Here is a 17670-nt window from a genome sequence, read left to right as displayed (position 1 = left end):
CCTCTAGCTCGGGGTCTTATGGCCTTTTTAAAAAAACTTTTTGCCTGTGACCCCAGGAAAAATATGTTTTACATGGTGACCCATGCACATAAATTTGCGTGTGTGTGTAACACCAACACAAGTTTCATAAAAAAACATTTACCTTTACTCTCTACAAAATCACTTTGATATATTGTGTCCTGGCGTTTTTTGTCTATTCCCAAACTACTCTATTAAGGACCAAAGACGCTGTTCATGCCCAGGGTTGCCAGGTAAAATACAAGCTACCCAGTTCAATTTCGATTTCAGAAAAGGAGCAAATTGTTACTATAAGTAAGTTCCAAGTATTCCACAGGACATACTTATACTAAAAAATAATTTGTTGCTTATCTGAGATTCAAATTTAACTGGGCATCCTGAATTTTTATTCGCTAAATCTGGCATCCTGGTAGTTATGCATTGCAAGGGATTTTGAGACCCTGAAGAATGAAGAATAGTGTTTGTAGACCAGACAGACTTTGGCTTCAGGGCGTCTGAAACCCTCCTGAAATGGAACACAAACTGTTGTGTGAAGGTGAGATTTTATCTGAGGGGAGAGTCCACAGCATTTGTCAAGTGTCACAGAATAAACCTATTAGCTACACATGGAAAGAACCACTCGGGGGCAAGTGTTGACACCCATCCTCCAGAACCAGGGGGTTGGGGGGTCTCTCAGGAAACTCAAGTGCTTTCTCCAAGTGTTCTCCTCCCCTCTGCTGGGATCACTGGCCCCATGGCCCCAGCCTGGCACTGGCATCCCCCTGCTTCCCACAACACTGCATGGCCTCCCTGGGCCCCTGGCCTGCCAGCCCCTCTGGGGACCCAATACTGTGAGTTAACCAGGCCTGGCACACAGAGGTCCTCTTAGCACCATCTTTCTTCCACTTGGTCTAGGCTGTCTGCAAGTCCTCAGTTCCACAGCGAAGCAACTCCTGCCACTGTCCTCCCAGCCGGGGGATACTCCATCCCAGGTGGTTTCTACTAGGTTTCTACTATGATTAGCGCCCCATGCCCTTCCTTTTGACGCCTAGCCCTGCACGCGCCTTCCCCCTCCCACCCAAATTACAACAATGGCAGCGTTTATTGAGCACCTACTAAGGACCCCACACGTCACAGCTTTGCCACCTACCAGCTGAGTTACCAAGAGTAAGTAAAACAGTTTCCTTATCTGTAAAGTTACTTTCCTCAAAAAGTCTTTGTGAGTATAAGATTAAGTAAGGAAATGAGGCTCAGAAAATAGCACGTTATTATACATTGGTTACCCTCATTGCGCAAATGCGGAAACTGAGGCATGGAGCAGTCCCCTCCCTGGCAGGCAGGCTCAGTCCAGGCAGCAGATATCAGTTCCCCATCTTTGCACTTTTCACCCTCTGCTCTGCTGCCATCCGAAGCCCCTCCTACAGGAGCCTCCCTGCAGAGTGTCTCTTCCCACTGACCTCAGGCCACACTGCCCAGCTGTCATTGGCCGTCCTCCCCAGCGGGGCTGCCAACTCAAGGCTCTGCGCCCTCTACACTGCCTCCCGCCCATTACTGTCTGCCCCATTACCCTGTCTGTTTTCTTCACAGCACTTAATCAGGAGCTGAAATCACCGTATTGATAAACTTATTTGAGCATGTATTAGCCACTCAATGCTCTGGAATGTGAATTCCACGTGGGCTACAGATGTGAATTCCACGTGGGCCTCATCCATCTGTTTGTCCTGGATCCCCGTGCCTTGCCCAAAGCAACTTCTCCACAAGCATCTGGTGTGTGAACATTCCCCTTTTACTGGTGAGTTTACTCGATGGTGCAAAATGCAAAGCCTCAGGTACTCAGAGTGGCTCCTACATGCCAGGCTCTTTCCTAAGGAGCCTTACATGGAGATTATTCCCTTCATCCTTATCATCCCCATTTTACAGATGAGAAAACTGGGGCCTAGAACGGTCATGTGATGTATCCAGGTCCACAGCAGCGAAGAGGTGGAGCTGGGATTTTGGTTGCAGAGCCCGGGCATTTGAAACTGCCTCTCAGTCTGTACTATAATAAAGATGCTGCCTGGTTTGGGACACGTCCCTTACATGTGGAGGGCCCTGTGCCAGGCCCTTGGAGGAGATCTAGGGGGGAGGAACGCATCACAGAATTGCTACATGTCCCCAGGGTTCAGAGGAAGGAGGCGGAAGGCCAGAGTAGGCCTCAGGTAGGCGGGGTCATGAGAGGTGGGCCCTAGAGCTGGGTGGGGCTTCCATAGGCAGGCGGGTGTCCTAGCACACGGCTGGGATGTCCCTGGCCAGACTTGCTTCTCCAGCAGCCTGCTACTGGCGGGTCATCCGTAAGGGCACTAGCAGTGAGAGCGTGGTGGGCGTGAGGGGCTCTTACTTTTCTTGTGGCTGTAGAACTTGTCCTCAGAACCATCCTTGGACTTCTTAATGATTAGTTTCCCAGTCTCAACATCGACTTTCAGCTGTACTTTCTGAGGAATCCCCAGAGACTCTGCCTTCACCTGCAAAGAGAAAGAGGAAGAGGAGGAAGAAGAGGGAGGAAGAAGGAGGGGAAAAGGAGGGAGATGTCGGTCATCCCTTCTGTCCAGGCTTTCGTGGTGCCAACCGTGAGCCTCTAGTCTGTGAGGCAGGGCAGCCCTTGGGTCGCACCCCAGGACCTCATGCTCACGGTCCCACTGTCGGCTCCCCAAACTCACTACAATGTGGGCAGGAGCCCAGCTAGTGCACTGTGTGCACAGCAGCCATCTGCCAACAGGTGTGATGGAGAAAACGATAACTGCTGGCAAATGGTTCATTTACTGCTTAATTTGACAACGCGCATTAATCTGATGTGTCAACTACTTCCAGAAAGGATTTTGGTCATAGCTTTTTCAGTTCCTGGGCCTGCTACAACCCATAATTGAACAATGACTGATAATAATTAGGAAAAAGACAATTGCCATGCTCAGAAGATGGAACTATAGCCTAATACAGAATTATCATCAGGGCTAGAAAGGCCTTGGGGGAGGTTATAAGGGGTGTCTCGTCCTGTGTTTCCGAATGTGGGATCAAAGCTATGATGGCTACACAAGAATCTCCGAGGATAATTAAGAAAAACAAATTTCTAGGCCAGAACCTGGAGCTTCTACTCAGTCACCCTAGGGGAAATCATGGGAGTCGTGTTTTTTCCTCATCCTCCCTTCAGGCACTATATAGCCAGTTTGGGGGAGCCCATTTGATGTCACGCACGGCCCCTGTTTGGAGAAGAACAAAGGTTAAGGCATCTTGAGCCAAGTAGCTCTTTCCTGGGGAGCCTCCCTATGAGAGAGGTTCCACAGATTCATCTGGCGCCCATTCTAATGTTTAAGCGTCGTCACGGGTGGTTCCATTGACCGCCATTCCCGGCAACTGGGCTCCTTGCCTTTGTTCAGGTGAGCCAAAAGCCCTCCTTCCACAGGGGGCAGAATGTCCCCCAGCCTCCAACTGGGAAGCACAAGGGTACAGCCACTTACCTCAAAAGTAACTGGAGGGATGAGGGAGCGCCGATGGGGAGACTCGGGACCTTCATGCAGCAAGGCTTTCACCTGTGGGCACAAATGCACAAGGTCCTTGAGCTGGGAGGCGAAGGGAAGATGGCATCCTTTGGGACAGAGGCAAAGGGAGCACAGAGTCTGCACCCCTGGGCATTCTCTGACGGAGAGGGGACCACAGAGAAGCCAAGAGAAGCTGCAGGACGCCCCAAGTACCTTATCTTCAATAGAGGACAGTAGACTTGTCAGTTGGCTGAGCTTGGTCACCATGTTGATGGGATTGGCCTCACCACACACCTGAGAAATGAGCAAATAAGGACGCATTCACTGAGCACAGGCCACCGAGAGGTGGTACGCTGGGCGCTTCCCACGTTTCATCTCATTTCATCCCCCAAAGCCCTGTAAGTTCTATGATTATCCCCCTTTGCAGATGAAGAAATCAGGGACATCACCAATCATCTCACAATTATGGCCAAAAAAGAAGTCTCCATTTCTTCTTCTTTCTAAATCCGCTTCTGCCCCAGTAACTCTCACCTCATCTACTCAGTTGCTGATACAAAACTCTAGGATTGGCTTCTGTATTAATTACCTTCCCTCCTCCTGTATCTACAGCATTGTTGCTCCTACTCTTCCTAAATACAGCCATCCCACAACTTAAAACCCCAGTCTAGTTGCTTCCCACTGCTGGGAGAAAATTGTCCAGACTCCTCACCCTGTCTTGTATGACTGTATGAACTAACCCTGCCCCCAGCCACTCTCACCCTCACTTCCGATCTGCCCATGGCCTTGAGCTGTACTTTCTGAGGAATCCCCAGAGATGTGGATTTCACCTGGGAAAGCCACCCTCTCGTCACTCAGGTCTCAGATCCACAAAGAGGTCTACTCTGACCATGTCGCTAAGGCAGCCACCAGGTCATCTGTATCACATCCCCCTGCTTTGTTTTCTATCAATCACCGTGATCACTGATTTGTTCATTGTGTGCTTCCCTGCTGGAATGTAAGCTCCGTGAGAATTGGGACCATGAGGGCCGTGTTCAGTGCTGCGACCTTGGTGCTTGGAACAGTGCCTCGCCAGTGAAGATGCTCAGTAAAGTTGTCCCATGCATGCATGAGACCCAGAGAGCCAGAGTTACCTATCGGAAGTCACACAGCTAGCAAATGGCATAGCAGAGTTTGAATCCTGTTGGCCCGGCACTGAGTCCATAATCTCAAGCATTTATGCACAGAACGAACATTTACAAAGCATCTACTATTCCGTGCCAGACACGCTGCCAGGTGCTGGAGGTATAGCGTTAATAAGATACCATCCCTGCCCTCCAGAAGCAGGATGAGAAAACCAGACATACATATGACTAACTTGAACACCAAGCAGCACAGAATGAGGGTTATCACCAACCAGGTGATGACCCTTGACTCAACCCCTTGCTTAAAACGTCAGCCAACCTACGCTTGCTTTTGACCCAGCCACTTTAGTATAGTGCATCTGCCATCACCAACCACCATCACGTCTGCCACTGCCATCACTTCTGTCATCAGCAGCATCGTCACCATTCCCACCCCCACCACGACCACTATCACCTCCATCAGCACCATCACTATCACCTCCAACCACCACCCATCACTCCCCACCACAACTGTCACCATCGTCATCACAGCAGTTCAGATCTGTCAACACTTTCTCTGACTACTTTTTGGCAAGTACTTGCCCTTGCTCCTTAATAAAGCGTGTAGTCTATGGCTCCTATGATCAGGGGAAAGGCTTAAAGGAGTGGAGATTCCAGTAAGAGCAGAAAAGCTGGTAGTACATGGGACAGTTCAGGATCCCCTTGTCTGAGGGTTGTTTTTCTCAAAGAAGACTGAAAAGATAACAGATTTCAAGTTCCTTTGTTCTCCCTCTTGGACACTTGGAATTACCTGCTTGCCACCTTGGACAGTCACCTGGCAATTGCAGGCTGCTGTCTCCTCCCCCCACTCTCTCTGAATCTGTGTCTTTTGGGGCAGGTGTGGCAAAAACTTACAAAGTATCAATTAAGTTACTGACAAACGGGAGTGAGTTCTTGGAACAGAAGGTATGAGAACAATGCTGGAGCCTTGTCTGTTTGCCTCTTATTCAGCAGAACGCATATGAGGCTCTGATGAATTCTTACACTGTGCCGAGCATATTCTGAATGCATTCACTCATCTACTCCACATATGTATTGATTCTTCTAGTCCTTGTTCTGCAGATGGGGCAATTGAGTCAGTGGTGAGTCAACTTGTCAAAGGTCACACAGCTAGTGCACCCCTGAGATCTGAATGGAGATCTAGCCCAGTGGTTCTCAGCTGGTGGCAATTTGACAATGTCTGCAGACATTTGGGATTGTCACAACTGGGGTATACTAATGGCATCCAGTGGGTAGAGGCCAGCATGCGTGAACAACCTACAGTGCACAGGACAGTGCCCCGCGACAAAGAACGATCCAGCCTCAAATGTCATGAGAATGCAGTTTGAGGCATAGTTCACAGCCCAGCCTAGAGGTGTGTGCATTGGTCTTGAGTGTCACCTACGGGTTTACATAAACTGGCCCTGTTTTTCACTTGGCTTTTCAAAGTTGAACTTTTCAAAGGAGGATGTGGGCTCCAAGGTTAAGAACCTCTCTTTTCTCACCACACAGGGCAGATCCAAGGCTCTCCCCAACCCTCAGGCCAGCAGTCATGTTGATAATGTTACCTCCCAGCAGTTCTCAAATAAATTTTGTACCTCCCAGCAGTTCTCAAATAAATTCCACGGAGGGGCCGGGGGTACCCATCTTGTGTTGCCCACCTAAGGGCAAGGGCCTAATGATGGTTAGAATTGCAATGTCATTTACTCCTTCACAGAACCCTGCAGCAATGGACAGTACTATCCCCAATTCACAGATGAGGAAACTAAGGAGCAGTGAGGTGAGTCAGATTGAACTAGATGTTTCTGATCCAGGGGCCACAGTCCTTTACCTCAGGCAGCATCAGGACTCCCTCCTCCATTTGTGAGCTGAAGGCATCAAGAATGCCATTTTCTGCTTTTCTTTGAGCCTCAGGGTCTTATAGGGAAGGTAAGAGCAAAAACCCTTTCTCTATCTCCACGTCCACAGCCACCCTCCATTCCTTGGCTGCTGTGTCCTGCCACCAATTGCAAACACTGGCTGGCGGGGCAGCCGGCCGAGTGACTGCTGTCAGCTTAGCCTCCTGGGAGCTTCTCCCTCTTCAAATCTACTTCAGAAACTCAGGTGTGTGGTCTCCTAGTCAAACCATTTAAATCTGTAGTATCCGGCAGTGCCCTTGCTTTGTCTAGATTTGTTCTTTCTTTCCTGGACATTAACCCATCATTCACTTGGAGGAAAGCAAAATTAGCTCACATTTTCTGATGAATTTTTAAGTTGTACACATAAAATATACATACATTTTCTCACTAAAAAACTCAATTAAACAATATAGTCAAACCCAAAGTTCCTCTTGGACCAGCCCCCTTCTCCCCACTTCCATGGCCCCCCAATCCCGACATGGTAACCAGAGTTGACCTTTGGGTATAAATCCTTCTGCTCCGATTTCTATGTCATAGTTTATATACCATTGTTTTTGTTTATTTTCACCCAACAGTATGTCTTGGAGGTCTTCCCACATCAGTGCATCCACCTTAGAAAATTCTGTCCCATAGTCTACAACTCTGTGTCTGTTTGGTTTCCAATGTTCTTGCTTTCAGAGACAAAGCCACAATAAACACCTGTGTCAACATCTTGTCTGTAAGACAACTGCCTACATATAGAACTGCTTGAAGGATAGTGCGTTTAACATGTTCATGGGGGGCCCAGGGCAGGTCGCCCCCACCCATATCCCACAATGGCCTCTTGATCATTTCCAACCAAGGTCACCTGAGAGGCAGCAGGAGCGGGAGGAGCCCTGACTCTCCCCTGTGCCCCTAAAAGCAGGAGAAGACTCTCCACGTGATCGGAGCCCTCCCTGCTCCTGAGGCTGAGACACCTTATCACAAGACTTAAACAATCCAGTGGGAGAAAGCCTGTGCAACAAGCCGTGCCCCGGCTGTAGCAATTTACTGCCCAAGCCCAAACTGTAGCAATTTACTGCCGTGCCCAAGCCCACATCTGCTTAGATTCCTTCTAATGAGTAGCGACTTTGTCTTGTCAATTTCCCACAAACTATTCTCTGCCTAAAAAGTATAAAGAGGTGCCTACTTCAGTCAGTTCTTTAAAACTCGTTTTATGATCAGAGTATCATGTTGTGATTCTCCAGTGCGCACGTATGAAACTGCTTTTTCTCCTGTTAATCCAGTCTGCGTAATTTTTATTATTTGATTACTAGTCCAGCCCTAAGAACTAAAGGCTAGAAGGGGGGGGGAATTCCCCCCCCCAACAATGCAAATGGCCAAATTGCTTTCGGAAAACCCATTTCCACTCCCAGCCATGAGGAGAGGCGAGACCCCCCTACTCCCGCGAGCCCCCTACTCCCGTGAGTCCCTGGTCCCCACAGCCAAGCCCTGACCTCACCAGCCAACATTTTGCCTTTCTGATAGGCAAGACGGTATCTCCTCATTTTCAATGTCATTTTCTGGTTACTAACAAGATGAGGTTGAACATCTTTTCATGTGTACATTGGCCATTCCCAGTTCTCCAGGAAAACAACTTTCTGTGTATCCTTTCCCCACTTTAAAATTTGCGTTGTTTTTACTGAATTACTTGCAGAAGATTTTTTTAAAAAAAACATGAATCCTTTGTCCCTTATATTGGTTCCATGTACTTTGAGATACAGCCTTTGCTTGTTTTTAATTCTGCTGATGATAACGCCTCTTGTTACACAGGCTCAGAAGACAACTTGGCCTTGACCCCCAACTAGGCTGTAAGCAGGTGTCTGTGAGCAGGTGAGCAGGTGAGCAGGAGGGGCACCGGCACCTAACTTCCTGGGGCAAGAGGCAGGATCAAGAATTTAGCACTTTGTGTGTTTCTTTCAGTTTCAGAGGAGAAAGGATAGGAAAAGGCCCTGCCTCGCCTGGTTATTCAGCACTAGTAAGCAGTTTTGCTGATGAAATAACCTGAAATCTTTATTCCTCAAATCAAAATTAGGCAGTGGGGTGGGGGCGGGGCTCCTTTCGGAGTCCTCGGAACACGCGATAGCTCCTCTTCCCCACCTCCACCCCCAGTTTATCAAATTCATCTCCCAAACCCCAAAATCGTTACCTGAGGCCGTGGACGGAGGCCTGGGGAGAGTTGCTGGTCAAACAACCTCTGCAGAGACTCCAGGGAGGGGAGAGTCCGGACGACTTCCCTGTGGGCAGGGGACACCGTAAAGGTTAAGAATTAGTGAGGACCCGGCTGAGGCATCCCTGGCCCCGTCTGGAGCCCCGTCTGGCAAGGGCGAGAATCCTCCCCAGAAGCACAAGCTCCCAGGACTGTCAGTGCTGGTCCCCCCTACACCCCCCCCAGACCCCCACTCCTTCCGGTCACACACCCCGGACCAAACTGCAGTGTGGTGTGTGGACCCGATTTACCTGTTCAGCCATACACGGCCCATAGAAAATTTGGATCTAGAATCACAAAACTACTTTGAAATCACTTAGCAATCCATCATTCCAAAGTTTACTCTTGATAAGAATCACAGACACACACCAAGTGTTAAAAATGCAAATTTCTGGGCCCCAACCTGATTGGGTCTGGAATCTGCATTTTAAATGTGGGCCCCAGGGGCTTCCGGTGCCTGCTGTCAGTGCTTTCAGGTTCCAGTCCCTTCCCAGCAGCTGAGAGGGACGCCCACAGAGATTTCCCACCGTCTCATCTATTGACGATGCCAATACCAGGCTTTATCGATTCTTTGTTCCCTTCTCAGCTTTATTGTTTTAAGCACGGTGGCAGACAATTTTGAGTTCTATTTTTCACTTATTTCACCAAAGACTGTTCATGTTTTTACATAGTTAACTTTCTAATGGTATCAAAATAGTCTGTGGGGGAAATGTGCCCAAATCAATTGCTAGATATTTGGGTTATTTTGAGACCTTGGGGACCATAAATAAAGGCTGCTCTGAACAGCTTTGTTCATATGGCTTTTCTTTTCTTATTTTCAATTGCAATTTTAGGATAAGCAGAGATTAAAACTTTTGATCAATATTGCCAAGCCTTTGAGAGATGGTACCAGTTACAGGGCCATAGACACTGTGCATGAAAAATGGGACACATTCTAAACCTGACAAATTCAGGGGAGGCCCACATGGCAGGCCCTACAAACTCAGAGACCAAATCAACCACATAGGATGGTCTGAACAAGAAAATCCCTAACTAAAGGCTGGTCATGGCCGGTAGCCACATCCTTGGCCTGTAGCTTCCTTGACAAAGGTCAATCTTTAACTTAAGTGAGACTGCCTATTGTCTTTTTGCATCTAAGATAACAGGCCCTTGGAATAGCAGAGTAATCCCTTTTTCCGGGCCCCTCACCGCACAACCCAACGCCTCATTTTGTCTTGTTCCCCGAATACCATCTCTAGGTGCTGTAAAATGTTAACTATCCTGTGCCCACCAATGCAAAAAAAGTATGTTATCTCTCCATTTTACTTTCTATCCAATCCCAGAGATGTCCTCACCCCCCCACCCTCGCTTTGCTTTCTCCCTCCCCCTTAATCTACCACCAATGGATTTCATGTCTCCTCCTTTGACTCTAACGTATAAAATAAACTGCAGAGCTGCCATTCTCCAGAGTATTTTCTTAATCCATTGAGATTTTCCTTCCTGGCAAATTGTTGTCAGTTTGGTTCAAATAAACTCATGGTTTAATCTCTACAGGTTTGGATGTTCTTACGTTCACAGCACTGTTCAAGCCTGTTCATCTGATGTACTGTCTGAATTCTATTATTTTCTTTCCTCTCTCTCTTTTAGTGGTTATAACATTTCAATATTGATGAATTGAATTGCCTATCTTTAATTTCTAATGTCATTAATATCTTTCTACAAGGTTGGTTTCTACTACTTTCTATTTGTATAAACTGTTCATGTTCTTTATTAGTTTTCTATTGGGAATTGTTTTAGTATTTTTATACTTTGGTATAAACTCTTTATATATTGCTTTGCTTTTTTTATTTTATTTTAAATCTAGTATTTTTTTCCATTCTGTTGTTTTCATCCTAGGTGGGCTGGATTCCATTATAAAATGATTTGTAATTCTTTATTTTTCATCTTTTCCTCGGTAATTTTTTGCTTACCTTAGTCAAAAATGTATCATTAGTATTTACTAGTGAGCAATTATTTGCTCATTTTAAATTGGTTTCTCACTCACTACTTTAAAAGTTATATGTGGGTTTTTGTTGTTGTTGTTCAAGAACCTACTTACTTTGTACCCTACACCTAACCCAGATAGGCAAACATTCTGTCAGTTCCTTAACTCTTCTGTGGTTTAGGAGATGATTTTAAAATGTCTACAAGTAGCTATATTTTCATAAAAATGTTTAAGAAAAAGTATACCTGGAACTAACACAATACTGTGTGTTAGCTATATTTTAATAAAAATCTTTTAAAAATAAATAAAAATGTCTAGATGGTTGGGTAGTTGTGGCTAGTTCTGTTATTTATTTCTATTTCCAGCATGTTGTGCTCTGGGAGTACAGAATGAATGCTTTCATTTTGGGTGTACTTATATCCAGCTGCTCAGTTAGCTGCTGGGTTCTTATTTTTAGGATCACCAGCATGCTAAAATTTTTGGAAAAAATTCTTGGATCCTCTTAGAAGTAGAAGCATGTAATTAACACATTTTCACAATTTTTCTTTTTTTTTAATCTGCAAAGACACCCAGTGACCTTGAATGACATCTAGGTTGAGTTAATCCCGGGTCAGTAGTCTTCTCCTTGGAGATACTGGCTCAGAATTTTTATTGTATCATCAAGGAGTGGGAATAATATTAAATATGGCAATTTATTAAAGTAAGTGTTTACTTCATGCATTCATTTTCTCTTGTGGTTTAGAAAACATTTAAGAAGAGTTTTAGGTGTTTATTTGGTTGTTCTGTTAATTGGATCTTTATGTCTCTCAATTCCTGAATTTAGCTCTTTTAAAAGCCTGGGGAAAAAATTTTCTTTTATACATTTAGTCATCAATTATGCATCATTTTTTCCGGCTTCCTCCAGAGCCTATTCCACCCACTATAAGTTGAGCTCTATGCCCTCATTGCAAAGACTATCAACTTTTTATCACACCTTCTTTACATGTGCTTATTCAGTCCTCCCTGATACTCGGCTCTGTTTTGTGATTTGATTTTCAAATTTGATTTGAAAATTATGGGTTTATTTTTATGGCCTCCAATGAAGCAGTTAAAATGATGATGACGTATTTTTGTTCTGGGTTTGTTTATTTGTTTATTAACATCTTTACCCTGCCCTCACTTAGTATTTCCACACTTTGACATCCTATTTTAAAATTCCACTTGCATGTCTTCTCGTTTCTCCATTTTAAGGGTTACCAAATATTTCCAGACGCTGCTGAGTTTATTTTTTATGTTTTCTCTGGAAAAGTTTCTGTCTGGTTCTAGATAACCTAACTCCGGGTTACAAATCTTCCTTTAGCCTACATTCTGCTAAAGGCCTTTGTTTCAGATGCACGTGGTGACGTGGTAACATTTCTGCAGAGGAAGCTTCGGACCGTTTCTCACTGCTGAGTCTCTGTGATCATCCTATTTAGGGAGTTGCTGTCATGCCAAGTGGTCTGAGTGAACAGACCTGGTCGTCTTTGGTGCCATCCTCAGTCCCCGGCTCCTCTTCCTGTGCCCTACCTCGAAAGGTCCACCCTGAGTCCCCTTTTCCCTGCAGTACCCCACTGTCTCCCAGCTTTAAGTGCCAACTGTATTCCGATGAGTCCCAAATGTATACCTCTAACCCTGAGGTCTCCTGGGCTCTAACTTCTAGAATAACGTCTCGGTTGGCGTCTCAGCTGGCGGCATGTCTAATAGCACCTCAAGCCAATGGTAGCTGAGAGAAAGATACCCCCCAACTCAATCCCCCTTGACTTTCACCTTTTCTGTAACTGGCATCACCATTCACTCAGCCGCTCACTCCAAAAACCTAGGGGTCACCCTCGATTTGTCTACTCCTCACCCCACATCTAACCAGGCAGCAGGTCTGCCAGCTCTACCATTGACACATGTCCCAGGTCACACTAGCTCTCAGCACCCATGCACCCCCAAGGCCTGGGATCATGTAACTAACATCCATCTGCCATTCTCAGGTGCCAGACACTGTCTAAGCCTCGGGACTCGACAGGAAGCAAAACAGACAGATGCCTGCCTCCGCTCACTTCCCTTCTCGTGGGCGGCCATCATGTCGCAGCCACAGCAGGTCCACAGTGCCCTGCTTTGGGTCTGCCACCTGAGAGCCACTCTTCACAGCCCCAGCTCGAACCACACCCCAGTCCTGTAAAATTCGTGCAGGGCCTTGTGAGGCAGACATGCTGTGGCTCCTGCCCAGCTTTGCTCAATATAGCACAGGACGCCCAGTTAAAATGAATTTCAGATATACATTGGAAAATCTAGTATATCTCAATATTGCATGGTATATACTTACACTAAGAAAGTATGTGTGGTGTATCTAAAATTCTGACTGAACTGGGCATTCAGTGTTTTATTTGCTGGATCTGGCTGTCTACGCCTGCCTTTCCCCGACCTCCACTCCTAATGCTTTCCTTCCCTCGTCACGCTCCAGCCACACAGACTTTCTTTCTGTTCCTTGCAGGCCAGCCTCATTTCTACCTCAGGACCTTTGTACTTGACGCCCCTCTGCCACATTACTGGATGGCTAGCTCTCTCTTGTCACCAGGTCTCAGCTCTGTCACTGCCTCAGAGAGGCCTCCTTGACGCCCAAAGGACACTGACACGCCCCCCCACAAACACATACTCAATGTCTTTCCATCACTTTTTCCTATTTTATTTTGCCATGACACTTACTAAAATTATCTTGTGTATTTACAGACTTAATCTCCTATTGTGCTCCTTACTAAGATGTCAGCTGCAACAAGCTCTAAAAAAGCAGGAACCTTGTGCGTTGTGTTTCTTACTATACCCCAGTACCCAGAACAGAGCTCAAAGGAGGCCCTCCAAACATACTTGTTTAATGAATGAATGAATGAATGAATGAATGACCTGTTCCAACCAAAGCAGTTTGAAAACTATGAGTTTGTAGTTAGTTTCCTGGAACAGCATCAGCAGGGGGGCTGGGGGGGGCTGGGGGGTGGAGAGCATGGAAAACATAATATATTCCTAAGATTTTCTAAAATTCCACCCTTCACTTAACCAAGTCTCCAAGCCTGCTATCACTTTGCCTATCATGGCGAAGACAAACAGTCGTGCACGGGGGAACCTCACAGCATCTTTAATTCTAACAGGAAGGTAGCTATTCAGTAAAAAAAGATGTGGAACAGCTAGAAGTCAAAGGAAGCTTTTTCCACTAGTACAATGTACCAGAGAGGACGTTGGGGAAGCTGTTGTCCCCATAAGGTGGGGTGACTCAGATCCTAGGAAAGTCCAGGTAGCGATGAGGTGTTGGGGAATGCTGCCAATGTGTGGGGTGACAAGGGGAAGCTCAGTGGAGAGACTTAACGGTAAATTTCCTCCTGGGCAAGGAAGCGGCATGTCACAGGCTCTCCACTGGAGCAGAAATAAAAGCTTGTTGCCAGTCATCCTGAAGTTACGTTTCTTAAAGAGAAAGTGCCACGTATGTGTTTTCCCTGGTGATAAATGGATTGTAACAACAGTGTCACATGGAAAAGTAGCTCTCCCTGGGAATTTATAAATGATGGCCTTAGGTCCGGTTGGCCAAAACCGCATTGGTAGAAAGCCAATTCAGTGAAATTAAACCTGACTGGCCAATTTGGTGAGTGCTCGATTTGTCAACGAAATTATTTGTTAAATTTACCAACCAAATTGATTGTACTTTAAGGAGTCTTTGAGAGGAAAAGTTCAATTTGATTACTGATGATGAAAGACTCTTTTTTTGCATATCAACTAAGCTAAGATGGGTATGCACCAGAGAATCTGATAGGAAAATTTTGAAATTGGGGTATCTGTAATAAAACGCAGAATAGTATAGGCCAAAAAACCCACCTCGCTCACATGAAATGCTATTTTTCCTACCAAATGTTGACCTTTCATTTATGATGGCATTGTTGTGGCTCCTCGTGATTTCTTTCAGATGTTTTTGAATTTTATTTTCTATTTTTCAAGCTTTTAAAAAGGCATTTACACTGTTTTTCTACTAAATTTTCAGATGGCATATCTGCCTGAATCTTTCTTTTTTAAGCACATGTTTAATGTAGACGATGTCCACTTTTAACAGTTAAAATGTAATTAAACTTGGAATTAAGTTTTGCGTTAATAAAATTAAAATGTGAAATTAAAACATCTAAATGAAATTGGAATTTTTTCCAATTGGTCATTCAATGAATTCAATATCAGAAAACTGAAGTTTTGGTGAATTTGCTCAATTAAAAACTTGCCATCACCGGATATCTTGGGCCATCACCATCATACAGAAAAGAGGCTGACTAGTTTATTTCCTCTTTGTGCCCTACTTGCTTGTTGAATTTGCCGGCTGCAGCCAGAAGGAAGACTAGCCCCAAAAGTCTTAAATGCTGGTTCCTGAGCGAGTGTGAAAGGGCTGGCAGTGTCCGCCTGCTCACCTCTTCCCATACCAACTGGCTTCAAATTAACTTCTGGGGAGGGGAGGGGAGGGGAGGGGAGGGGAGGGGAGGGGAGGGGAGGGGAGGGGAGGGGAGGGGAGAAAGCGCTACAGTTCAAATACCATGAAAACAAAACCTCGAAAGAGCCACAGAGATTTCTAAGCTCCTGCCAACTGTGTGATTATTCTGAGTATACCAGCGGTGTTGAAATAGCCAGGTGGGGTACAGGGGCCACTCTGACAGCCGATTCTCTTGCTCAGCCAACACATCCCTCCCACCCCCACCCCTACAGGCACCATTACCCATAGAGTTCCTTGCATAGGACCAAGGTCAGTTTCTTCAGATGAGGGAGATTGCAGGAGCCCGTCTTCACAAAATCAGAGTCCAGGGTGAGCTGAGTGCTTAAATAATCCTGGATGGCTTTAAGATGCTCTTCTGGAAGCCTGGGGGGAAAAAAGAAATAAAAACGTGTTTATCCTGTTTCTTTGGCCACAAACACCAATAGTAACAAGAAGAAATCCACGTTCTCAGAGTCTCTGGCTGAGGCAACGTCCTTCGAGGGAACTTCCACACACCTGTGTGGTTCTCTAGTTCTCACCAGAGGATAGAGAAGCAGGTGGGAGCAAGACTGAAGGGTCCAGCAAGGCAGATTGCGCATCACCCACCAGGAAGGCTTATTTCCAAAGCCAGGGTTTGGAAGGAAACGATACTGGTTGGCGATTGGGAAATGTTTATCCTTTAAAATGGAGACGAAACAGCTTGGAAAATCTAGTGCGGACTTGTTTCCCTCCTTCATCTATTCCTGAAGACAGGAGCTGAGGGCTGAGAGAGGCTCTAGTCAAGGGATGGTAAATTGTTCTAGCTCACATGCCAACTGCACAGTCACCGCCAAGGGTGACCTGGATCTCTGGGTCAAGGAGGTTCCAGGTCATTCTAGGCTCCATGAGGAAGTCTCTGTGATGAGAGATGGGGGTGGGGAGATGGTGGTGGCCGCCCAGGTGCACCGCCCTCAGCCTCCTGGGTCTGGTCCAGCCCCTTCAATTTATGAACAATGCCATGGGACTGCAGGCAGGGCTTGTCCACTGAACATGGTGACCCAGCGGAGGAGAGCCCAGGCCGCATGGCACCACGGCCCTCACCTGGGACTGAGCCTACCTCTACATTCTATCTCCTATGTAGCACCCTTCCTTTTTTTTTTCGGGATAACTTTTGAATCTTGATTCCTATAATAATGAAAATTAATCACAGCAAGTATTTCCTGAGCATAACATCCCATCCTAGTCACTCTGCTAAGCACTTTATGCTCATTTTCCCCTTAAATCCTCAAATCAATGTTACAAGACAGAGATTATTATTATTCCTATTTCACACACAAATGAGGAAACTAGGCTTAAGGACGTTGATTTGTCTGTGTGAAAAATTATTACGAGCCTTAAAAAAATCTTTGTTCAGCCTTGATAGATTATCAAGTGGAAACTAGAGGTCACAGGTTTTTTTCTGTAGGATCCTTGAATAACGAAAAGCTACTGCTCTTAAGATTAGGAAGGGGTGAATTCGCCATCCTGATTTACTGAGGTCAAGGTCAGCGATTCCTTACGTAAGAGTTATCCTAACACTTAGGTTTAATCTATGCTTATTCTGAGTCTTCACATCACAAAAATCCAATTTCTGCCTAAATTCATTTTACTAAAAAGGGCAAATTCTCTCCTATAGTAGCATTAAGACATGTATTTTTAATAGTTCTAATGATTATTGACTTGTAACTTTGAGGCCGTGACTTCTTGTTATAGGAAGCTGTATTTGTTAAAATGTTTGTTGTAGAAAAGTGTTGACATAAGATGTAAACTGTTTATCAGAGAAGGTTAATTTTACTCAGCTATCTTGTTTTAACTATGACCTAACTGATAGATCTAATTAACTTGCACAAAAGACTGTGCAGCTTGTCGTATAATAAAGAATAATTTAAAGGCAGTCTTCTATGTAGAAAACTATTTTATAAGCAAAGTGTCACCATGGGCCATCCACCATGCTCCATTTACTCATCCCCAAATCTAAGTCCCAATTGCTATGTTAGCTAAAAAGCAAAAACCAGAGAGAGCCTGCCTCGCCTGCTTACAAGCCCTCTTAAGATGCTGCACAGAGGCTTGGCTGTATATGTTGTCCTGAACTCCTGGGCCCTGTGGCCCAAGAGAATACCTGTCCCTACAGAGGAGGTCCTGGAGTGGGAGAGTCGGGAGGAATGGGCAGGTGGTGGCACCATTGGGCTTCCTTGCCTGTTTCCCCAAGGAGTGCACTGCATTTAATCTGGAGAGAAATGCAAACTCAAGGACACTCAACAATGGGCGTTGCACGGAATATTTTAATAAGCATTTGTTATTTAGACACATATATCAGGGTCACTAGGATAATGTGCATATCAACATATTCAAAGCATTGGATATTTAGCCCGTGGATACACAGCACAAGTAACTCAGAGTGTGAGGAGAACATAG

General features: G+C 45.7%; 1 protein-coding gene across 3 annotated transcripts in view; it reads right to left on the bottom strand.

Annotated features, from left to right (window-relative positions):
* Window positions 1-17670, bottom strand: part of INPP5D (inositol polyphosphate-5-phosphatase D) — a 110335-nt gene that overhangs the window by 42141 nt on the left and 50524 nt on the right. For all 3 annotated transcript variants that reach the window (XM_019739751.3, XM_019739749.3, XM_019739752.3), the window contains exons 5-9: window positions 15481-15621; window positions 8714-8801; window positions 3723-3803; window positions 3489-3560; window positions 2375-2498 (exon numbers count right to left, since the gene is read on the bottom strand). In XM_019739751.3, coding sequence (XP_019595310.2) covers window positions 2375-2498; window positions 3489-3560; window positions 3723-3803; window positions 8714-8801; window positions 15481-15621 — 506 coding nt within the window. The remainder of the gene's footprint in view (window positions 1-2374; window positions 2499-3488; window positions 3561-3722; window positions 3804-8713; window positions 8802-15480; window positions 15622-17670) is intronic.

Source organism: Rhinolophus sinicus, chromosome 17 (genome assembly GCF_057876585.1).
Source record: "Rhinolophus sinicus isolate RSI-liver-muscle chromosome 17, RSI-T2T, whole genome shotgun sequence".
In the NCBI taxonomy this organism is placed as follows: domain Eukaryota; kingdom Metazoa; phylum Chordata; class Mammalia; order Chiroptera; family Rhinolophidae; genus Rhinolophus; species Rhinolophus sinicus.
Note: the sequence above shows the minus strand (reverse complement) of the source record. Positions and strands in the feature narration are given on the sequence as shown.